A 23,048-nucleotide genomic window follows, 5' to 3' on the forward strand; every position below is an offset into this window, starting at 1 on the left:
AGACAGGAAACTAAACAGCAGTGACGTTCTTAGGGTTACTAAAGTTGGGCTAGCTGGTATATAATGATGTGCTACATGATCGCTAGCGACACACCTATGTTAGCATAACATAAACACAGTGAAGTCGGAGGATGAACGCTAGCTTTTTTCCACTTGATAAAAGTTAACAAGAGGATTCACGATGGTTAGGGACAAATGCAATAGCATGGCAGGATGCTGTAAACGGACTAAACTTCAGTCAGGAGAACAACTGAGATAATCCATCCACAATACGAGGTTAGTCATTAACCCTTTAAAACCGGTCGAAGCGGGGACGCTCCGTTTTGCATAACTATTTTTAAATCCCTGTAGAACCGGAACCATGTAAGCTAGCGCAATAATTTTTTTTGCATATGAAACCGGAAGTGACGTCATTTTCGCGGAAATGTAGTTTTTTACCTTATGAGCCTATACTGGTATTTTTAAAAGTTATGTTTGACTTTATGCTTTTCTGAATAGTTTCTGGGATACTTAGAACTCAAATTGCACTGTTGGAAATTGTTTATTTGATGCATATGCTGTTTTTTTGCAAATCTGCATTATAATATTTATTTTCGTTTTTCCTGCAGTATATAAAAATTGGTGTATTTCAAAAATGAAACTATGAAACTATGAAGACATTCAAAATAAATTTCCTGTGGTGGGAAACTATTTTATGCAACTTTTTTGTATTTACAGTTTTGCGGGATAAGCCTCTTAAATTCCTTCAACTAGAAATATATGTTAAAAAAACAAAAGTGGTTTCCAAACTTTTTGTAGTTTATTGCACTTTGTTGCAATTTATTTAATTACTATGCACTTAATGCATACATATTATTAAAAATTGGGCTATAATGGTTGTATTGATATATAGCAACTTGAAATACTCCCAAAATTGCACTACAGCATGTAAAAATATAATATAAGCTCTGGCGGACTTGGTTCTATGGTAGGTCTTAAAGGGTTAATATACTGCTGCATGGACTGAGCTGTAGTTACATCGTAAGGTTTTAAAAACTGAGCTTTAAAATGATTAGCGGTAATAAAAACCGATCAACATACTTTATGATGAACTACTTTGATTTAAAATCTTTTACATTTATTTATTATTATTAATAATTATTCATGATGAATTACTTTGTAATAAATCACTTAATGAAGACCTGATCGTGGCTTACTTTAATTTACTTTAATTACTATAATGACTTTATTTTTTGATTTAATTTATGATTAAACCCTTTGTGATTGTGTTATCATAGATTACACATAGACAAATGACTATGATAATGAATTTGATGAATTAATAGATTACTTGGAGGTAAATTAATTTACGATAATTTTATGATGAAATATTTCATGAAAAATTAATTTATAATAAATTACCATGATGACGACTTTGTAATTAAATATTTCATGATAAAATAAATTCTAAAGCAAAGAAAAAGAAAACTGAGTGAAGCTTTTCCCAAATTTTGTTTTAATCTGTCAGCTCGGACAAAAAGCCGACATAAAGACATTGCTGAACATTTTCCTCCACACAAACTCGTGATGCCATGTTCACCTAAAAAACATTTCATTGGTAAAGAAGATCATGAGCGGCGACGATAAATGAACCGTGCTGACAGAATACATGTGCAGATCAGATCTATAATACAGTTTAATAGCACAGAGCTTCATGTCAGAGAAGCTACAAACAGACATGAAATCAAATCTGAACATCAGCAAACAAAACATTCAGGTTTATGATGTCATCATGCCTCACAGGCTTCAGTGTGGAGCTCAGAGCATCCACAGCTCCACCCGCAACCTCCAGCACGCCCCACAGCCCTGTGTGTGTGTGCGCACACGTCTGTGTGTGCACATGCAAGTGTGTGTTTGTGTGCGAGTGTGTGTGCATGTGTGTGTGGGTGCGTGTGTGGGTGTGCGTGTCACGTTCAGAGCGTGCTGTCACCACCACCTGACAGCAGGAAGAACATGGAGGGGAGGGGGTCAGAGGAGGTAAATATGGAGACGAGCACACATAAAGGTGTGTGTGTGCAGGTTGAGGAGCAGGAGGTCAACGGTGGGTTAGAAGCAGGTGGATGTAGGTAGGAGGAGGGGGAGGAGGGACCCACTGATGTCAGGGAGCCTCTAGCGTTTGATGGTGGGGGGGGAGCAATGAGGACAGTTCTGAGGGGCTATTGGCCTAGAAGGTCTTCCTGTGGATGGCACGTGCTCTGTCTTCTTCATATTCCCGCTTCGACACCCACATCTTCTTAAAGGTGTCCAACGACGCTAAGATGGAGCCACTGCATCAAGAAGTGAGGTCAGAGGAAGGACCAATCAGAGGGGATAGCCACAAAGACACACAGTGACACACGAGTGAATCAAAGACTTACCCAATCCACGTGGAGTACAGCCTCTCCTGGGGGGCCGAGATCTGCCAAAGAGAAACCAGAGGTCACTGACACCTCCTGCTGAGACCTCCTCACTCACACCTCCTAAATGACATCTCCTCACCGAGTCCTCCTCTCCAAGACTTCTTCACGGTTTACAAAGCATTTTATTTTCTTTGTGAATACATAAATATATTTCTTTTAAATGTATTCATCTCTGCTCTCCTCCTCCTCCCGAGCATTTTCATGAGAAACAGGCTCGGGATGCCCCTGTGCTGCGAGTACTTCAGTGAGCAGGAGAAGGAGGTCAGAGGTTACTGTGGGTGTGTCCCAGTCAGAGCTTACCTTGATCTTTACGTCTTTGGGTGCGAGTTTCTTCACTTCAGTCAGTAACCGTTCGCCGAAGCCTGAGTGAGGACAGTACCGTGTTACTCGCCGCTGCGAACAGGAAGTTTTACGGACTGCAGTGCATGCACTGACCTTTGATGAGCGTGGAGCCGCCACACAGTACGATGGTGGAGAAGAGCGTGCGCCGCAGGTCCATGTCGGACTTCTGGATGGCGTAGGCCAGGACTTCGTGGATGCCTGAGCTCTCGTCTCCGATCAGGTCGGGTCTGAACAGCAGCTCCGGGGCGCGGAACCTGGCGGGGCCGATCTGAAAACGGCGAGATCACATGTCAGGGGAATGGGGAGGAACGCTACACAGGAACGACCAATCAGTAGGAACAGGACTTACATTTAAAGTGCTTCCGTCAGGGAGGACGTACTGAGCCTTCTCGGTCTCTAAGGTCTCGTCCTTCTGAGGGTTCAGGGAGAGGTAGCAGGCTCTCTGCAGGGACATGAGAATATTAGAAACGCTCATAACACCTGACTCACATTTCAGCACCGCCACCGCCTCACCTCTTTAATGGTGCGAACGACCTCAAACTCGGCCGACGTGTTGAAGTTGTATCCTTCCTTACGCAGCAGCAGTCGCAGGTACCGCGACACATCTCTCCCAGCGATGTCCACACGCATGATAGAGTGTGGGATGGCGAAGCCTTCGTATATGGGCACCACGTGGGTCACGCCGTCGCCCGAGTCCAGCACTACGCCGGTGGTGCGGCCTGTGGCGTACCTGTAGGAAAACAGAGGCCATCACGGTTATGATAGAGACTCAGCAAACGCCTTCTAGCCTGCTCTGATTCTGTCTGGTGAACAGACGCGCAGACGACGCAACATGCATCACACGCACTTTTCTCTAACTTAGAGAGACAATTAAAATGTCATCAACACACAGACACAACAGGATAACCATCAAAACCCCATCAGATCCAGTCATGTTAACATCAGGACGTTTCTCAGCCCAGCAACATGTTAAATTCAGGCTTCACGTGTTTAATAATCGACCGTCTGCATCCTGCACAGACTCTGTTCCGGGGTTGGCACGTTTTTCAGATCTGAACATTTTTGACGAAAATTTGATGAAAATTTGATCTCACAATGCGCACCGTGAAAAAAATCAAACAAACAAACAAAAAAAAAACGGAGTGGACATGTAGCAATGATGAGCTGGTACTGGCATTTCTGAACAAGAAAGGGAAGAACCAGATTCTGGTTTATATGCAGGCAGCAGCAGGAGGATTTCCTGTTGTGATCCAGGGTCGAAGCTTTGGCCATGTTTCATGACAGTGGGCAGTTTGAGCTCCTTGGCAGAGTTGAGACAACACCTGAGGAGGCAGCAGCAGCTAGTTGTAACGTCAAAATGGATTATTTACGGTTTTGATGTAGCATAGATTCAGTACCAGTGTACACTTTGAGCTACAAGCGTACTTGTTGCCAAATGCAGCGATCCGTTTGGTCAAAACTCTGAAACATCGAGCATGTTCCAAGCTTCTGAGTGTCACACATTCATTCTGTGAAGTTCGACAGCTGCTTTAAGAACAGAAACACTCATGCTGATTTTACTTGCTCAGTGTGTGAAGGCCTTCCATCACAGAGGGGCTCAGATCATAATGTGACCCAAAGTCACATCTGATTGGTTCAAAGCACACAAAGACTCAGTGAGCCGTCACAGATGGCGGTCAGGGTCCTCCCCTTAAATGAGGAACACACACCTACAATCAGAACAGAACCCTGTGTGTGTGTGTGTGTGTGTGTGTGTGTGTTTGAGTGAGAGAGAGCTTGCAGTGACTCAGGGTAATTTAGGGCCTATACTGCCACCTTGTGTGGGAGCCATGCAACTGCAGAGAGTCTTCAGTGAGCCCTCATGTGTGTTTAACACCTTTAACTGTTTCTTGAGCAAACATGAGGCTGAGGTTCACGCAGCCCTCAGCTCAATGCTGAGTCAGCAACAGGAGGACACAAACAGGAAGTGAGTTCTTACAGACTGAGCACGGCCTGCATGGAGATGAAGAGTGCCGGCACGTTGAAAGTCTCGAAGAACACTTCAGCCGCCTTCTCCCTGTTCTTGCTCGGGTTCAGAGGAGCCTCTGTGAGCAGCACAGGATGCTGGGAAAGGTTAAAAAAAAACAAAAAAACAAAAACAAAAAAAAAAAAACACAGGGTTAGCGGTGTCGCGACAAGCTCGTGTGTGGAAGTGAGAGAGCCGGAGAGGAGCTCACCTCCTCGGAGAATGTCTGCAGCTGCTCCTTGGAGTAAACGTACTGCCAGATCCGCTCCATGTCATTCCAGTCGGTCACGATGCCATGCTCCATCGGGTACCGCACCGACAGCAGGCCCCTGTGCTCCTGACGGGAGGAGGAGGGGGAGAGTTTATTATTCCCTGAAAATGTGATACAGTCACATGCTTTGATCTGATGGAAAAAAGAGAGCTGCAGATGCTGTGAGAAGGTCATGTGACAATTATCTGGAAAAAACAAAACAAAAAAAACAAACAAAAAATAAACACACAACCAAAAAAAAACAAACAAACCCTGTATTCAAAACAAGAAACTTTATTGATCCTGCAGGGCAATAACTTCCTGTTCCTCCTCTAGTGAGAGCAGAGCTGCTGGACCTCCTGAAGCTGCTAGAGATGAGCAGCTCAAGCATCACATCCTTCATCACCTTCAATCGCCATCATAAGGTTACTAAATACATGACATTTACGTGCTCTCACACATTAAACGCCTTTCGGTAAAGATGACACTGCCTCACCAAGGTCTGCAAGCTCAGGTTTGATTGCCTCTGCACCGACCTCAGCAGGAACAATAAAGAGTCGACTTTAAAGGAGCGTTTGTGATGAAGGTGTGGCCCATCGAAGCTCCACACAATAACAACAACATCAACAATAATGATAATAAAAATGATAATTATGATAATAATAATTACAATGATGATGATGATGATAATGATAATAATAATAATAACAGCATCATAAGAGGGCAGTGAGTGTCAGCAGGGATGTAGTTTAATCGGCAGTGAGGAGGAGCAGCGGTACCTCGGCCTTGGGCCCGATGAAGAGGTCTCCCTCCAGGGCTCCCGCCATCACGCGCACATGCTTCGGACGCCCGACGCTGCACATGAAACACACAGAGCACTGAGAGAGTGAGCTGCAGGCTTGGTTAAACAGCAACAGAGATCATGGAGTCTCCGTTAACTTACTAGTTGGGGAAGCAGTACTTGGGGATCTGGTCTCCCGCAAAGCCGGCCTTGATGACCCCCGACCCCTGCAAGGAAAAGAAAGATGACGTTTGAGCATCACAGGGTTAAAGAAGCTGAGAGGTCATGAGATGCCGCCCGAGGCTGGAAGCAGTCCCAGCTCCTCTGCTTCAACAGACACTTTGTCCTCCGAGTAAAAAAAAGTTGTTTCTGCTGCACAAAGCTTCAGTTCCTGCTGTGAGTGAGCGAACAGGAAGGAGTGCCAGACGCCAAACCCCGACAACGGCAGCTTAATTATCCCAAAGATCTGAAACCATGTCTCACAAAGAACTCAGAGAAGCTCAGCGGTCTAAAGCTCGATACCAAAACCTTCTCAGTGAAGTAAAACCTGAGTAAAGACAACCAAGTAAAATCTGTGAAACGTACCAACGCTGAAATAAACTGAACTGAAAACTGTTCATTAGACGCACCAACTATCAGCTTCACTGTGATTACTGTTTGAGGCTTGATCTTTGACCTATTGATTTGTGTTTCTGAACTCTTCATCAGCGCACTCTCACACCCACACATGCACATGAAACCTTATTTTAACTTTTAGATCGCAAATAATCCCTGCAGGTGGAAGCCTTGGGGTGGAGCTCGTCCCACCATTAATCTCACACCCGGTGGAGTTTAGGCACCCCACCTTTGGTTTTGGTTTGAAATACAACAGCTGCCAAAGCATTGCCTTCCTGGTTGCCACCTTTCCGCTTCTTGTAGACAAAATATGCCAATTTCGAGTGAGTCTGAGTAAGTGACTGTAAACTTGCTCTCTTTGTACAACCTGCAGGTCTGTGAGGCTCCTCCTTTCATGACCCCAGGAGGGGGTCCTCCCTAAATTCACAGAATCAGCCCAAGATGAGAAACCTTCAGTCTCTGAACCTGAAACACACTAAACTGAGACTCCTGCTCACAGGTCAGGCAGTCTTTGTAGACAACGCTCAGAGCGCCTCAGCTGGCTTCTTGAGATCATCCAATGAGAAAACAATAGGCTTAAAGAGACAGGAGCTGAAACATCTTTGCTCAGACTGATGGCCTGAGCGGGTGAAGAGGCATGAGTGGAACATACACTGGATTCATTACGTTTAAATCAGACACAGCTCCAGCTGAGAGCTGCACGTCACAGGGCACGTCACTGAGAAATAAAAAAAATATAGTCAGGTTTTAACTTTCATTGACGGAATTAAGGTTAGCTCTATGTGATGATGAAGCTCCTCTCGGTTATTGACAGTGTCACGGCCATGCTAACATGCTAGCAGCCGTCTGCTGTACTACATGTGGGGCTTCGGGGTGACTCCCGCAACCTGTCTGCTGGTTATTTAGCAGCAGAGCCGGGTGGAGGAGTGAGCTGATGCCGCTACAGCACTACGGACAGCTAACACGCCCCGGATCCGGCTCCACTAACCTGCTGCTGCCCGGAGCTAGCAGCGGATCCGGCTAGCGGCTAACAGCTGCAGAAGTGAGCCGGCCAGAGGAGGCGAGCTGGCAGCGTCATAGAGGGAACATAGAGGAAAGAGGAACCCCGCTGCACCTCCAGGAAAGGTGAGCACCGACCTATTAGCTCCGACACAATAGCGGCAGGCTAACGGTTAGCCCGCGGCCTCGGGCTGGGTGTGGATGAATGACATCATCATACTTACATTATCAATCACCACCGGTTGGTTAGCTAAAATGTCATAGGACTCCATGACCGCACGTGCGCTTCAGGTGTGTTTCTATCGATCCGCGTGAGTCTTCGTGCCCGTTTAGTGTTTTAATCATGTAAAAATCAGCGCCGGTTAGCAGCTCCGCTCTACGCCTGTCGACGGTCCTCTGCCGCTGCTGCCGCCCCGTCCACAACAACCACAGCACCGAGGCGGGCTCACGGTGCAGACAGCCAATCAAGCTCCAGAGATCCTGACTGGCATCACGGAGAGCCAATCAGCATGTCTATACGCTGTCAACGAGTGGCAGCGTTTCTGCTGGTCTGCTGGCAGATCACAGTTAACTATCACATTTAACAAATAATGCAATTAAAGCGCTTTACTACACAGAGGTTTTTAGCAGTGTTTTCTAACGATAATATCAGCTAAAAATTATTTTATTTAATCTACATTTACATTTTATTAGTCGGTAAAAAGGATGACAATATATTCACCGAAAGTGACAACATAAAAGATAAACACTTCATGTTGCTCGTAATAAAAAAAAAAAGTCCAGTAGTTGCACTAAAAGTCGACAAATGCAGCTTTAAATACGTTTTCCGGGTACCCTCAAGGCATTACCAGTGTCACGGGATCCAGCCAATCAGAAAGCTAGAAAAAAGCCAAAGTGGGCGGGTCCACGGGGCCTGGGGAATGATAAAAACACAGCTGACACTGGGCTCGAGCGGTATGCATTTCTCAGGTGAGTGGAGGGTTTACGGCAGTGGCACGCGCTGTTTTAACAGGTAAGCTTTGTAGAAGTGCTGTATTGTGCCAGCGCGATATGTAGGTTAGTAGCTAATGTGCTGTTAGCTAAATTATAAAAACTAGTGATGGCCAAATGAAGCTTTCCGAAGCACTGAAGCTTGTATTGAAAAACGGTTCATTACTCGAAGCTTTTCAACACAGTCCTCTCCGGTGACATCTGGTGGTGAAAATTTTGAAGAGCAGCTTGAATCTGCAAAATAAAACGGACTGCTCAATTATCACTGCTCACTCAAGAGTGGAGTTCTCTCTGATATTGGGCCACCGTTCCGTTGCTTTGAACATGTAATTGGTTTTGTTTTCTCGATTGGGGGCTGAAAAAAAATGTAATGCGTATCTGCGTAATACATTTTGATCAATAAACTTTCCCTATTTAAACATGCACTATGGTGGCCTTTCTTTGCTCATAACTCCTTGATGTTGTTAAATACAATAAGTGAGCAATATATATATAATATACATATGAGAATGCACAGCACATTATGGAGTATGCCCCTGCTGTGAAGTCCTGCCTCCATCTACTTGTCGTTTAATCACTGGACAGCTGGACAGGTTCATACAAAATATTAGATTAGGCCAATTCCTATACATATTTTTGACCTAGGGGTGGGATTGATTGTGAACTGGAAAGGGAAAATGCTTAGGAAGCTGAGTACGGCTGCATCGTCACTGATTTGTAGAATCATTTTGATTCGATACAGGATCCGATTCAATTTGATTGGAATCTGGAAAGTTTTGCCTCAGTCAGAAATATTACAATTCTGATCATTTAACAGTATATATCCATAATTTCGTATCTATTAAAAGAAAGCTGACACATGTGAGACTTAATTAGAGATGTAAACAGAGTTATGAAACCTGCAGCTGCAGAAGCCAGCGAAAAAAAAAAGAGGCAAACAGCGCGGACCCAACGACACACCAAAATCTGACTCTGACGCGTCGGGTCCGCGCTCTGTGTTCACGTTTGTATGCAGAATCCGTAAACCTGCTCCCAGTTACTGTTTTAGCTGCATGGTGTTTGACGACATGTTGTGAGGTTTAACCTGAGATGCTGGCGTTTCAGGCATAATAACGTTAATTTACAAATCGACACGGGATTTTAATGAATCAATATCACTTTATTCAATTTAGCATGGATTGTAATCAGAAAAGCGATAATCAAAACCCACCCCTAATCAAGAACTTGCAAAGTAAAAACATGATCTATGTAAGGTAGCTGCTGGCTGGTTGAGTGCTCACAGACAGCGGAGATGTGATTGAGCATAGGTGTGAGGTTCTGACGGACCTCGGGGTTGGTGGTTCGGATCCCTGTCAGAAATCTGGGCACTCGTTGACCCACATCCTGCCATTAGCTTAGCCGCAGTCCGAGGCTAAGGGGCTTTGCGCTTTTATCTCACCCGCTGTCACTTTTTTTAAACATCAGACATTTAATTTGAACGTACTTTCTCCGTGTCCAAATAAACAAAACGCATTCTCCGTGTCGGTACTTTTTTTTTTTTTTTTTTTTTTTTAAGTTTCATTGTATTTCATTTTCTAATGTACTCGCTACCACCTCACGCTGGCACGTTTAATATAGATGGATGGACATGGTGGTCTGTTTTTAGACGCAGGTGTGGGTTTTGAACTCTGATTATTTGCAAACGTGTCACGCACTGCCGTGTTTTTGGAGTTTGCCTGATCATCAGTTTTTGATTAGAGCGTGTTTTCACTCTGTGCTGCTTCTCTGATGGTTTCTTTGGAAGTGTTAAAGGTTTGTGTTATTGCCTCCCCCCTTGCAGTTTAAAGAAGTTTACTCCAACCGATTACAATTAAGATGTAGGTTAAATGCATGTTAGCAGTTTTCTTGAGTATTTCTGTAGCATTGTCTGTTTCTCTCCTGCGTCATTAAAATGATGCCTAAGTTTAAATCTTTTGACAGTCGCAGCTTTTTCTTTAAACTTTTTTTTTTTTTTTTAATTTCCCTTATCTGTTTAACGATGTCACCTTTAACTCCAGACTGAGTGGAGCAGCCTGCTGTGGTTCAGACTATGCCTGGTAACATCATGGCTCTGCAGCCATCTGAGAAGTAAGATTTATCCTCAGAATGAACTTTAATTCCACAAAGCTGAAAGAAGTTAAAATAACTCTTTCACTTTTTTGTGTATGCAGATGTTCCAGTAACTTTCTTTCAGTTGTTGCAATTAAGATGCTGATTGTAATTCTAAATTTTAATACATTTTGTTTTCCTTGAGAATTGTTATGAAGACATTTTTGTAAAATTTTAACTTTTTCTAATTTTATTTTTGTTCTGCTGCTCGGCTCATTTTCAGGCTGAACTCTTTCATGTGTGTGGTGACTCTGGGTAATTCAGGGGCTATACTGCCGTCTTGTGTACAAGTCGTGCAGCTGCAGTGAGGCCTTGTGTGTTTTAACACCTTTTAACTGTTTCATGAGCGAACTTGAAGCTGAGGTTCATTCATGTCTCATTTCAGGCACTGCTGGGTGTGTTTTGCCACAGAGCAGGATGACCCCGGTGCTGAGTGGCTGAGTCCCTGCAGGTGCAGAGGAAGCACTAAGTGGGTGCACCTGACCTGCTTGCAGTACTGGCTGGACACTAGACTGAGAGTGAGCCAGCAGCCAATCAGATGTCAGCTGTGTGAGGTGGCGTACTCTGTCATCTTCCCACAGATGGGTGAGTGTCAACTTATTCAGGGTCATATCATAGGTCCTCAGAGGTGTGGTGGAGCTCTCTACTACCCCTTCAGGCAAAGGGAGAAACTGAACACATGGTGTTTAACAGGTGTAGGAAGGGTGGTGTGTCCTGTCAGTGGAGAATGCGTAGTGGGTTAACGTTGATCCTGGGTTGTGTCTCCTCAGGCCCACTGGTGGACTTTCTGCGAGTGGTGGACAGAACGTTGACAGCCATCGGTCCATATGGGACCCTTGGGTTGCTGGTTGGGACGGCGTACTGGACAGCTCTGAGCTACGGCGCTGTGACTGTCGTGCAGGTACACAGAGGGAACGTCTTGTAAGGGCATCACATTGGCAGAGTCCTCAACACCTCGTGTTCTACAGGTTATGGGACGGGCAAATGGTATGATGGCTATACGGGGAGCAAGGCCTGTGCTCCTGCTCTCCGGCCTGCCCGCCATCCCTGTACTGCTCATTCTTGGGAAGACCGTCCGCTGGAATGACTGCGTCTTGAAGCTGTGGCAGAAATGCTGCTACGAACCAAAGCTGCCGTCAGGTACATGCACACCCGGAATATGTCGCAGTGCAGATGCATGAGCAGTTTCACTTAAAGTTAAATGTTTTAAGACCTTTTATATTCTTTCAGGTGTGCTGATTAACTCATGAATTTATATTCTTTATGGTATAAAATTTCCTTGTTATTCACTGGTTATAAATAAAACTGAATTCTAAGTTGTGCCATATTTGCTGCCACGGGACAAATGACCTTGTAAAGTCCGTCAAGGTTTGCTGTAAATGGCATGTGCAGTACTGCAGGCAGTCAGAGGGGGGTGCTGTGCTGATGTTCTTGTCCTAGTTTAGACATCTGTCGCTGCAACGTCAGTGTTACTGTTTGACTCTGCTCGCTATCATGAGGAATTGCTCTGTCAGAGCTTGTTGTTTAAAGGTGAGTCTGCCCCTCCCCACAGATAATCAGCAGTACCTGCCCCCCATTCCCGTGGATGAGCCCAGAGGGAAGCGTCAGTTCCTGACCTCCAGGATGCTTTGTGGCGCACTCATGTTTCCCTCCATTGCTGTTCTAACTGGGCAGCTACTGTTCCCGTCTGTGACCTCTCACCTGCAGCGCGCTTTGCTGGTGAATGTACTCTGACCTCTGATTGGAGAATGATGTGCTCTGTAACACGCTTTGAGATTATTGGTTGGCTAAGAAGCCGGTGGTACTGACTGGTTTACTGGTGTCTGCTCCACAGGGTGGCAGTGCTTACGTGCTGCTCAAAGGTGTGCTGAAGGTGTACTTCACAAAGCAGCTGTTCATCATGCATGCCGGCAGGCGCATCCTCAACTATGGTGACGTTCAGAGAGCAGAGCGCCACAGGGATGGCAGCGGCAATTAGAGGCGGAGATGATGGTGCAGAATTGTTTTTAACTAAATCCTGGAGGAGTTTAAACTGTCTTTACCAGACAGTGTGAACACTGATACTGCGTCTTGCCTCACACTGGTCAAATGATCTGCAATACGACCTCAAGCTGAACTGCTCACACCGTTATGGAACCCAGTGGGTCAGAACTAGACTGTAACTGGACTATGGTGTTTCTGGTGTATTTTAACTAGCTGATTGCTCTGATTGCAGTCTGTCAGCAGCTCCATATGGATTATTTTTAATAAAGCTTTTTCTTTAAATCAGGGATGTCTGTCATCTTTATTCACAGCCTTTGATTTATTATTATTTATACAGGTATAATGAAAACCTCCACTCAGTAATATTACATCACATGCAACTCTAAAGAGCTTGTGTGCTTCAAATTGACCCTTTCAAAACTTTAACGTGACACTTGAAAGCACTGTGTTCGGGGGGGAGGGGGCTCGCAGCCTACCTGAGGGTTGTGGCTGACAACGCCATCCCTCTATGGCCTCAGTGACCCATCTTCTGATTTCACTGAGCTCAGATCTCAAACATGATGGGGAGTAAGCTGCACTCAGGTGGCCTCCAGTCACATTTTTACTGTTGGCATGGAGGCAGCTGACACATGCAGCAGCTGTATGACTATGTCATAATGATGTAATGTCAAAGTCAACCAGTTTCCAGCAGCATGCTGAAGAATTAAACTTAGAAGTTCAAACCAGTATCAGCGAAGTGTCTGAGGGGTGTTGCTTCTGCTTTCACTTTTAAATTGTGTAGGTCTGCATTGCTTTTATTTTAATCATTTGATACATTTCTAACTTTGTTTTATTTTTCGTGTTCAGTTATTTGCTTCACTTTTTTCTATTTGATTCTAAATATTGATTCTAAATATAAATTCTGTTACTTTTAATTTGTTAGTTGGATACTTTTTTTTTTTAAATCTTTAAGATAAAATATACTTTAATTGTCCCTCAATCCGTGAGGGACAGGCCCCGCCCCCTGTTCACTGATTGGCTGTCGGTCTCCAGTCTGGCCCGCTGATTGGCTCGCTGGGTGTCTGAGCGGATTGTGGAAGAGGAAAGGGAGAGCGCTTGTTGCTGTGGCCGAAGGAGTTCCTTTCCCGGGCGGGAGCGGCCGGTTCGACTGAAGCTGTTCGCTATGAGGAGAGTCACGCTGTTCGTTAACGGCACGTGCACGAACGGGAAGGTAAGCTATAACCGTGAGGCGGGAGTCTGTGTGCTGGCGGGGACAAAAATGGCCTGTTCCCGCTCCAGCACGCCCCCGGATCTCTCGGCGGGCGGAAGCGGTAACGGTGCGTTTTGTCCGCGAGCGCGCAGGTGGTGGCCGTGTACGGATCGCTGGAGGACCTGCTGTGTGTGGCCGGCTCCAAGCTGGGCATTCGAGCCTCCAATGTGTACAACGGGAACGGCGGTCTCATCGACGACATCGCGCTGATCAGGTGAGGGGCCTGTGCAGGTGTAACAGTGAATCCACGGAACTGCAGAGGCGTTCAAGGTGTTTCCACCTGTGAGCGGTGAAATGTTCCTGTGGAGGGCAAAAAGTGACGCAAGTGACAATAAAAACCGGGCACATAGATATAATCCCTTTTTAATTTTAGATCATTTTAATGATTCCACACTTTTGTTTATTTATACCTTATTTTTTTATGTTTATTTAATATGCAAGTATATGCCTGCCTTTTTTGTGTGTTTGTTTGTTTTGAGACAGCCCGACCATCACTGTTTCCTATGTTTGTGTGTGCAGAGACGATGATGTGCTCTACGTTTCTGAGGGAGACTCATTTGAAGGTGAGTGTGATAACCTGCAGCCCAGGGGTCAGAGGTGTGCTGCTGGGGTGTTTTTGACTCTGAGCTCAGAGTGTGCAGAAGTTCCTGCACATGCTCTGAACTTGTACACACAAACAAAACAGTGAAGAAGGCGCAGCAGCGCCTCTTCTTTCTCAGGAGACTGAAAAGATTTGGCATGAGCCCCCGCATCCTCAGGACCTTCTATCACTGTGCCATTGAGAGCATACCAGATGCATCACCACCTGGTATGGCAACAGCACCGCCTACAACTGCAAAGCTCTCCAGCGAGTAGTGCGGTGCTCTGAACGGATAATTGGAGGTGAGCTTCCCTCCCTCCAAGACATCTACAGGAAGCGCTGCCTGAGGAAAGCGGGGAGGATCATCAAGGACTCCAGTCACCCCAGCCATAAACTGTTCAGACTGCTTCCATCAGGAAGGAGGTTCTGCAGCATCCGGTCCCGTACCAGCAGACTGAGAGACAGCTTCTTCCATCAGGCCATCAGACTGCTGAACACGTCATAGACACCTCAGCTTCACTACTGGAACTTCAACATTATGCACTCCACACTGTATATAAATGCCACTTGTTTTGCACATATTCAACTCTGTATATTTTATATATTTTATTATTATTATTATTATTATTATTATATAATTTTTTTATTTTTTTTTTTACTATTTAATTTGTAAAAATGTGTACACACACACACACACACGTAGGAAAATATTTAGTATACACATCCAGAAATGCATACACTATTATATATTGTACATATATTTATTAGTTTCAGGTTGGCCATTCTTGTATTTTGCTCGTTTGTGTTGTTGTGTTTGCACATCTCTGTTGCTTGTGGGGCTCGCACACAAGAATTTCACTCGCATGTGCTGTGCCAGTGTGCCTGCACATGTGATGTGACAAAAGTGATTTGATTTGATTTGTTTTGTTTTGGGGTTTTGTTTTTTTTTTGTTTGTTTGTTGTTTTTTTTTTCTTTTCTACTCTGACATCCAAATGATGTCCCTAATCTGACACATAAGCCCCACCCACCTTTTGTGCAGACTTCCTGTTGGTGTCTGCTGGTAAAAGAGCTGATTGGACTCATGTTTATTGCACTAATGCTACTTGTGCGCTCACCTGTCCAGATCCTCAGGATGACCCCAGAGGCCCTGATAAGGATCAGACTCACACTGATTGGCTGACTCTCAACGTCGGTGGACGCTGCTTTACGACGACGCGGTAAGCATAACCGTCGTCACGGCAGGTTTTACACTGATTTAAATCGGCTGTTTTTGTTTTCGTGATGACCTTAATAATCAGTCTTTAATGACGCTCAGCTGTCAAAGTCAAAATCTTTAAAAGTGGAGTTGGAGGTGCTGTAATGTGCAGAGTGACATGCTGGGGCCGCTGTTGTTCCACAGCGATGCAGAATATCCAGATTATTCTGTCACTCACCTGAAGGCTGCTGATGGTGATCAGAGGCTGCTGATCAGCTTGTCCTGAGCTTTATTACAAATTTCATGATTTTGTTTCTGTGAAGCTGAACCTCCCTGACGTGGAGGGTTAAAGGTCATTGTTAATCTGTATCTTGTGTGTGTTTGCTTGCTCAGGAGCACGTTAGTCAGTAAGGAGCCGGAGAGTATGCTGGCCCACATGTTCAGAGAGAAAGGTGAGCACAGCTTCACTTCAGCAGGAAGTGGTGCATGTGCAGCGTGCTTTAATCATGCGCACGTTTCAGACGTGTGGGCGAACAAGCGTGACCGCCAGGGCGCATACCTGATCGACCGCAGCCCGGACTACTTCGAGCCCATCCTGAACTACCTGCGGCACGGACAGCTCATCATCAACGAGGGGATCAACCCCCTCGGTACGCCACATAAATTCACAGCGCCCGTTCAGCCCATAGACACAGCCTGCTAACAGTGTTCTTACCTGTGCAGGTGTGCTCGAGGAAGCCCGCTTCTTTGGGATCGAGCAGCTTGCCGAACAGCTGGAGGCCCTTATAAAGGTGGGTGTGCGTGCGTGCGTGCGTGCGTGTGTGCGCGTGCGCGTACTCTGCTGTGATTGGTATTTTGTGTTCAGTCCTCTCAGCCTCCTGACGATCACTCACCTTTGACCCGGAAAGAGTTCATCAGGTTCCTGTTGGCCACGACCACAAAGTCCGAGCTGCGCTGTCAGGTGAGCACTGTGTGTCTGTGTACCTGGTTGTCATGGTAACAACAGCATTAGCTGAGATTAACCCCTGGGAACCAAACAGTTCCTCTGTGAATCGGCCATTCTGTGTTTGGTCGAGTTAACACTCCCTACCTGCTGGTTACCCACAGCAGCTACCTGACAGGTGAGGGGGCGTGATCACCTGTGCTCAGATTATCTTGGCTTGGTCAGGCATTTGAAGACACCACAGGTAACTTGAGTAACAGTGGGCGCTCTGTGGGTTTTGTTTCAGGGTCTGAACTTCACCGGTGCCGACCTTTCTCGTCTGGATTTGCGTTACATTAACTTTAAGATGGCCAACCTGAGAGGAGCCAACCTGACCCACGCTAACCTGAGCGGGGCCAACCTGGAGCGAGCCGACCTGTCCGCGGCCTGCCTTGACGTGAGTCGCCGCCCACCATCACCTAATTGTCGTGTACAATAACTCTGAGCCCTCAAAGTTTCAACAGCCCAGGAGATCTCCACAGCTCTGTTAGAAACTGAACCCAGATCAGTTTAATTTTCACAATCTGATGATTCAACCTGGTGTCTGAGCACCTGGGTGATCATCTGTCACAGTCTGAATGACCTGCAGCACTTTGACACTTGTTTCTGATCACTCTTCTGGGTTCAGATCGGCAGGTGGGACAGGTGTCTGCTGTATCTGGCTTTGATTCCTCTGTCAGAATCGTGTGTGTGTGTGTGTGTGTGTGTGTGTGTGCAGGGTGCCAACCTGCAGGGCGTGAAGATGCTGTGCACCAACGCTGAAGGAGCGTCGTTGCGAGGCTGCAACTTTGAGGATCCTGCAGGAGTCAAGGCCAACCTGGAGGGTGAAGCAGCCAATCACAAACCATCTATAGATAAACGCACAGACACTGGTTGTCGTGGAGAGAGAGAGAGAGAGAGAGAGAGAGAGAGAGATTTATATTTTTGTGTGTGTGTTGGGTCAGGGGCCAACCTGAAGGGTGTGGACATGGAGGGAAGTCAGATGACGGGCATCAACCTGAGAGTCGCCACGCTAAAGAATGCCAAATTGAAGAACTGTAACCTGCGGGGGGCGACTCTGGCTGGGACTGACCTCGAGGTCCGTACAGACATGCACACGCACACTCACACGTGAGGCTGGAGTTCAAAACAGATCTGACCTGTGTCCTGTTCACATTGATGAGCTTGATAAATGTCTCGCTTCCTAAACACATCACACTGCAAGTGCCTGTGCCACGCTGAATCAGATGTATTTTCTGTGCGGGAAGACTGACTGAGCCATGGACTCGTGCTCGGTCCAAATGCTAAAGATGTGATTTAATCTGACCTGTAACATTAAAAAGCTGATGACGCAGCTTCAGTCAGACATGATCACTTCCATTCTCTTCTAATGATCCCACTGAGGGTTACGGGGGGCAGCCTATCCCAGCTGTCTTGGAGAGAGAGGCGGGGTATGCCCTGGACAGGTTGCCAGTCTAACACAGAGACAGACAACCATTCACATCTATGGGCAATTTATAATCACCAGTTAAATAGAGCTGGGCGATATAAGGTTTTTTTCATATGACGATATGTTTTTTTCATTTCAGGCGATAACGATATCTATCACGATATAAGCCAAATAACTATATTTGTAAGATTTAAATGTACCGTTGCTCACGAGTATTGTTTTGATTTAAATATTCATTTCCCATAATAAGTTCAACAGGGTAGATGTACTTAAGGAACATGAGACTTTTTCAGATAAATAAAGGCAAATATTGCAAACTACACAAAAGGCAGCCGCTAAAGCGTTTAAGTTTCAAAATAGAACAAACGAAACAGACTAAATTGTCAATTCCACTTAGAAACAAAATATTAATTCTAAAAATAAATCTTAGTTTGTTTTACAGAAGAACAGACAAAACTGACTAACTTTTGTCAATATCAAATAAACTGAGAACTAAAAGGAAATTCTCAATCTCTCCTTGTTGTATAGCTTAGCTTTTCAAACAGTTTTAACAGTTACTTTAGTCTGACAAAAGCCGAATGACGAATTAGCGCTTCCAGTCAGAGATTGAGCATGCACCGCTTTATTGTATTTCCAGACTTGCTTTCGGCACAATTTACAGTGCACGCTACTGTTTTTTTTTTTTTTGTCAGACTTGAAATAGCCGAAATACCTTCACACTACGGAACTTCTATGGCTCTTCCGTTCGACAATCTCTCCGGCCTTGGAACCATCATGTTTTCTCTTCGGTAACCTTCGGTCACGCTCTCGGTTGATTTTTCTCTAGTCGGCACACTCATTTCCTCAGTTACCCAGGCGGCACGGCGGCTGGCTGCTTCCCAAACAAATACACATGTGCGGCTTGGCACTTGTGCTGTACATAACAAGTCACCTGATGTGACGCTGCGGCTGTGATTGGTTTGGCTCTGCGCTAGTTTATTTGGATTGGCTGTTCTTCCTTTTTTTGTTAAGAGGACGAGCGGTGAGGTCTATCGCAATAGTTTAATTTTTCTATCGAGAAAAAGTTATTTTGCAATACATATCATCGTTCTATCGCCCAGCTCTACAGTTAACCTAACCCCACTAACTGCACACCGTTGGACTGTGGGAGGAAGCCGGAGTACCTGGAGAGAAGCATGACTAATATAATTTAATTGGCTCCATTTATTCAACTTAAGAAATCTTCAGGAGGTGGAGGAGACACAAATGCATAAAAACTTCAATGAGCTCCAGAAATGCACGGGCTGTCCGTGATGCTTTCAGGTTCATTTTCTCTCTTGTTCCTGCAGAACTGCGACCTGTCCGGCTGCGACCTTCAGGAGGCGAACCTGCGGGGCTCCAACGTGAAGGGTGCCATCTTTGAGGAGATGCTTACGCCTCTACACATGTCTCAGAGCGTGCGGTGAACCCGTTTTCCATAACCATGTACACTCACAGTGCCACACCGACCATTGAATGCCAAACTTTTTTTTTTCTGCTCTCGACCCAAAAAAGTGGGTGAGCCACAAAATTAAAACCTGCTGTTCCTACTCTGAAGCTTCTTCACAGGCGGTGGCTCCTCTTCGTTCTGCTTTAACCTCCTTAAACCCAGTTTAGGCTCTTTGTTCTCTTAGCTGCTGCTGAGCAGTTTGATGTTGTTGTGGGAAACTGCTGCCACCAGGGGCGTGCCATGCTTGGCTTACTGTGATGCTTGGGCGAGTGGACCGTGTCAGAAACGTCCACCTGAACACCAGGACCCGTTGGATCCCAGTGAGATGTTCGGTGTTTTGCAGAGGCTTGAATGTTGTGGCTGCTCATAACGTCAGCTTTATTTCAGCATTTTCAGACACGTCTGAAGTTCTGATGCGTGCAGTATTTCTTAATTTTATTTATTTTTTGTAAATGTAACGCAGGTTTGTGGTTGAGGATTGTATATAGTATATTTTAAAGGGGACCTATTCTTTGCATCACTGACAGTTCATAAAAAAAAAAACCTTCATCACAAACTAGGCCTCAGTGCAGCTCCTGAGCTCTGTGATGTTCCTCAAGGATCTACTCTTGGTCTTATTTTTCATTATACCTGCTTCAAATCAGTGAGCATTTCCCTGTATCATGTAGATGCAAACAGAATTTCATGTCAAAGAGTTTCATGGAAGAAAAATGAGGATGAATGAGAAGTCAATCCTGATCACCCCCTTCAGTGTGGTGCTGGGACCAGCTTTACCTTCCTCATGTCACCTCTGAGCGGCTGATTTCCCCTCGGCGTGGGAGGTGCAGCAGGCTGAAATAAACTGGAATGAGCCTTTAATAAGAAGCAGAAACAGGTGTTGTTGTAATAAAACATAAACGTCAGTGTTTCTGAGATTTTAGTGACTGTCAGGAGTGAGGCAGGGTGTCTCCTCTGCTCTTCATTATGTTTAATAAATCTGTTGTTTCTTAAGTTTATCACCCTCTGTGTGTTTATTGGACCAGAACTGAAATGTCCGAATTGGATGTTTCTATCTGCATGAACCAAATCAGTGATTACAGGTTCCTGTTTTCTTATTTCAGTTTATTCTTATTTTCTTTGGTTTTTCTTTAACTTTGATGTTAGTAGGTTTTTCTCAGAAAGTTTGCACCTTAATGCCGTTGGCAGAGTCTGAAAGCATGGAGGATAAATCTCAGACCTGTCTGATGCTCGTGCCTCATCAGTGTGCCATCTGACATCGATGAGCACATTCAGGATTCACACGTACAAAAAACCCCACACGATTTAAATGACTCTTCATTTTCTCCCTGAATGGATGCAGGATGTAATCTGCTCTGTTTGCTAGCAGTCTGGTGTCTGCAGTAATTATTTTCACATGGCAGACATGGTAAGAGCTGCAGCTGATTTCATTTTTCATTAGGTTGGCTAAGCATTTGACCATTGTTTCAAAGTTCACCTTGAAAAAAGTTCCAAGAAACCACACTGAGTAATATCATGAAAGGACACTGAGAGAGCTGAACAGCACGCCTTATTTCTTTTTTTAAAAATCTGTGTTTTTACAGCTTATAGGAACCAAAGATTTCAGCCAATGTGCTCCTGTCATATGTGTACAGATAATAAAATACACAGGTTAGCATGTAATCAGCGATTAAGTAAACGCTTTAGTTTATACTGAGTCATCTCTCAACTTCACAACAATGTGTTAGTCCTTGGGGTACATCCCTGCTTTAAAACATTTTTTTCAGTGCAACATTATGACTTCACAAAGATTTATATACAACACTAGATTTCCATATTGATATCAACACAAATGATCCATGAAAACTGATGTCAGCAGGCGACCTCAGCATGTTGTAATTAAAACAAAACTAGTATAGCTGTTTTTGGGTGAACCCAGTGGGAAAGGACTTAAGATAAGATGACCTTTATTAGTCCCACAGGTGGGGAATTTGTTTTGTTACAGCAAAAGTGCAAAGTTATGTAGCAGAAATTAGAAAACACTGGAATGCAATAAAATACAATAGAATAAAATACTATATACAATAGAATAGAATAATATATACAATAGAATAAAATAGAAATACAAATACTATATACAACGGACTAGGACAATACAAAAATACAACTTCATCAGAAGAATTGCACATATAGCAGTCTATTGCACATATGTGGGTTTGTTGATCAGCTGCAAAAGTCTTTGTTGTGGAGTCTGACAGCAGTGGGGAGGAAAGACCTGCGAAATCTCTCCGTCCCACACCGTGGGTGCCACAGTCTCCCACTGAAGGAGCTGCTCAGTGCTGTCACAGTCTCTTGCATGGGGTGGGAGATGTTGTCCAACAGTGATGACAGCTTAGCCACCAGCTGTCACTCACCACCTCCACTGGGTCCAGAGGGCATCCCAGAACAGAGCTGGCCCTTCTGATCAGCCTGTTCAGTCTCTTCCTGTCCCCAGCAGAGATGCTGCCGCCCCAGCAGACCACACCATAGAAGATGGCTGAGGCCACCACAGAGTCATAGGTCTTCAGGAGTGGGCCCTCCACTCCAAACAACCTGAGTCTCCACAGCAGGTACAGCCTGCTCTGCCCTTTCCTGTAGAGGGCATCTGAGTTATGAGTCCAGTCCAGTTTGTTGTTCAGATGAACACCAAGGTACCTGTAGCTGTCCACAGCCTCGATGTCCATACCTCGGATGTTCAGTGGTTGCAGTGGAGGATGTTTGTGGAGGGCGGTGAAAGAGGCGAAGCAGCGCTACTGGAGGAAACTAGAGTCACAACTCCAACAGAGTGACTCTAGGAGCCTGTGGCGGGGACTAAGGACAATAACTGACTATAAAGCACCAACAACCGGTATGACGAACGCGGCCGTGACTCTGGCAGACGAGCTGAACACTTTCTATGCTCGCTTCGAGGCTGCAGCTAAGGACTCCAACAATGCTAGTACTTGCGGCGCTAACAGCTGCAGACAGGAAGATACTGCCAGCACCGGAAACGTGCTCGTCATCTCCGAGCATGAAGTAAGGAGAGCCTTCAAGAGAGTGAACACCAGGAAAGCAGCAGGACCAGACGGCATCCCAGGTCGTATTCTAAGAGACTGCGCATACCAGCTAGCTCCTGTGTTCACTGAGATATTCAACATCTCTTTATCTCAGTCGGTGATCCCCACATGCTTCAAAGAGTCCATCATTGTTCCTGTCCCGAAGAAACCCCACCCTGCTTCTCTCAATGACTATCGCCCTGTAGCCCTCACCTCAGTAGTGATGAAGTGCTTTGAACGCCTGGTCAGAGACTTCATCATTTCTTCACTACCAGACACACTGGACCCACTACAGTTCGCTTACCGTCCAAATCGTTCCACAGACGATGCCATCTCTCATCTCCTCCACACATCACTCACTTGGACACTAGAAGGGGGAATTATGTTAAAATGCTCTTCATAGACTACAGCTCTGCATTTAACACCATAATTCCCTCCACACTCACCACCAAGCTGGAGCATCTGGGACTCAGCTCATCTATGTGTCAGTGGATCTCCAACTTCCTAACTGGCAGACCACAGGCAGTAAGGATGGGCGGACATGTCTCAGCCTCCACCACTCTC

General features: G+C 45.4%; 3 protein-coding genes across 8 annotated transcripts; 2 read left to right on the forward strand and 1 right to left on the reverse strand.

Moving 5' to 3' along the window:
- Positions 1-1,472: 1,472 nt before the first annotated feature.
- actr1b (actin related protein 1B) lies at positions 1,473-8,199 on the reverse strand. Of its 2 annotated transcripts, none has more exons than XM_026174974.2 (11): positions 8,152-8,199; positions 5,979-6,043; positions 5,815-5,890; positions 4,997-5,122; positions 4,759-4,883; positions 3,294-3,510; positions 3,130-3,222; positions 2,874-3,048; positions 2,739-2,800; positions 2,397-2,437; positions 1,473-2,306 (listed from the first exon to the last, which is right to left on the reverse strand). In XM_026174974.2, exons 1-11 carry the CDS (start codon positions 8,182-8,184, stop codon positions 2,204-2,206), a joined length of 1,116 nt encoding a protein of 371 aa, XP_026030759.1. In that variant the 5' UTR covers positions 8,185-8,199; the 3' UTR covers positions 1,473-2,203. The 2 variants fall into 2 exon arrangements, with proteins under 2 accessions (XP_026030759.1, XP_026030758.1); XM_026174973.2 differs by lacking the exon at positions 8,152-8,199 and adding an exon at positions 7,655-7,869.
- A 131-nt stretch (positions 8,200-8,330) lies between these two features.
- Positions 8,331-12,812, forward strand: LOC113026319 (E3 ubiquitin-protein ligase MARCHF5-like). Of its 4 annotated transcripts, none has more exons than XM_080303680.1 (7): positions 8,331-8,399; positions 10,457-10,526; positions 10,933-11,132; positions 11,318-11,448; positions 11,516-11,687; positions 12,100-12,266; positions 12,382-12,812. In XM_080303680.1, the coding sequence occupies exons 2-7, from the start codon at positions 10,489-10,491 to the stop codon at positions 12,523-12,525; spliced, it is 852 nt and encodes a 283-aa protein (XP_080159806.1). In that variant the 5' UTR covers positions 8,331-8,399; positions 10,457-10,488; the 3' UTR covers positions 12,526-12,812. The 4 variants fall into 4 exon arrangements, with proteins under 4 accessions (XP_080159806.1, XP_080159804.1, XP_026030754.1 ...); XM_080303678.1 differs by having other exon boundaries at positions 8,344-8,442; XM_080303679.1 differs by lacking the exon at positions 8,331-8,399 and adding an exon at positions 10,193-10,211.
- A 746-nt stretch (positions 12,813-13,558) lies between these two features.
- On the forward strand, positions 13,559-20,424 carry LOC113026318 (BTB/POZ domain-containing protein KCTD9-like). 2 transcript variants are annotated; one of them, XM_026174968.2, is made up of 12 exons: positions 13,560-13,740; positions 13,872-13,993; positions 14,299-14,342; positions 15,484-15,577; positions 15,949-16,007; positions 16,077-16,205; positions 16,279-16,346; positions 16,421-16,516; positions 16,785-16,934; positions 17,256-17,361; positions 17,482-17,615; positions 19,295-20,424. In XM_026174968.2, exons 1-12 carry the CDS (start codon positions 13,693-13,695, stop codon positions 19,409-19,411), a joined length of 1,167 nt encoding a protein of 388 aa, XP_026030753.1. In that variant the 5' UTR covers positions 13,560-13,692; the 3' UTR covers positions 19,412-20,424. The 2 variants fall into 2 exon arrangements, with proteins under 2 accessions (XP_026030752.1, XP_026030753.1); XM_026174967.2 differs by having other exon boundaries at positions 13,559-13,740; positions 15,949-16,205.
- Positions 20,425-23,048: the final 2,624 nt, after the last annotated feature.

This window comes from Astatotilapia calliptera, chromosome 7 (genome assembly GCF_964374335.1).
Source record: "Astatotilapia calliptera chromosome 7, fAstCal68.1, whole genome shotgun sequence".
NCBI lineage: Eukaryota > Metazoa > Chordata > Actinopteri > Cichliformes > Cichlidae > Astatotilapia > Astatotilapia calliptera.

Excerpts from the sequence above, each read along its gene's own strand:
- LOC113026318 (XM_026174967.2), top strand. The coding sequence starts at position 13,693 with ATGAGGAGAGTCACGCTGTTCGTTAACGGCACGTGCACGAACGGGAAG. Across the intron at positions 16,935-17,255 it reads TGTCCGCGGCCTGCCTTGAC|GGTGCCAACCTGCAGGGCGT; the intron begins GTGAGTCGCCGC and ends GTGTGTGTGCAG. Across the intron at positions 17,616-19,294 it reads TGGCTGGGACTGACCTCGAG|AACTGCGACCTGTCCGGCTG; the intron begins GTCCGTACAGAC and ends TTGTTCCTGCAG.
- LOC113026319 (XM_026174969.2), top strand. The coding sequence starts at position 8,387 with ATGCATTTCTCAGGTGAGTGGAGGGTTTACGGCAGTGGCACGCGCTGT. Across the intron at positions 8,443-10,932 it reads GGCACGCGCTGTTTTAACAG|GCACTGCTGGGTGTGTTTTG; the intron begins GTAAGCTTTGTA and ends GTCTCATTTCAG. Across the intron at positions 11,449-11,515 it reads GCGCTGTGACTGTCGTGCAG|GTTATGGGACGGGCAAATGG; the intron begins GTACACAGAGGG and ends CGTGTTCTACAG.
- actr1b (XM_026174973.2), bottom strand. The coding sequence starts at position 7,702 with ATGGAGTCCTATGACATTTTAGCTAACCAACCGGTGGTGATTGATAAT. Across the intron at positions 6,044-7,654 it reads AACCGGTGGTGATTGATAAT|GGGTCGGGGGTCATCAAGGC; the intron begins GTAAGTATGATG and ends TTTTCCTTGCAG. Across the intron at positions 3,511-4,758 it reads ATGCAGGCCGTGCTCAGTCT|GTACGCCACAGGCCGCACCA; the intron begins GTAAGAACTCAC and ends GTTTTCCTACAG.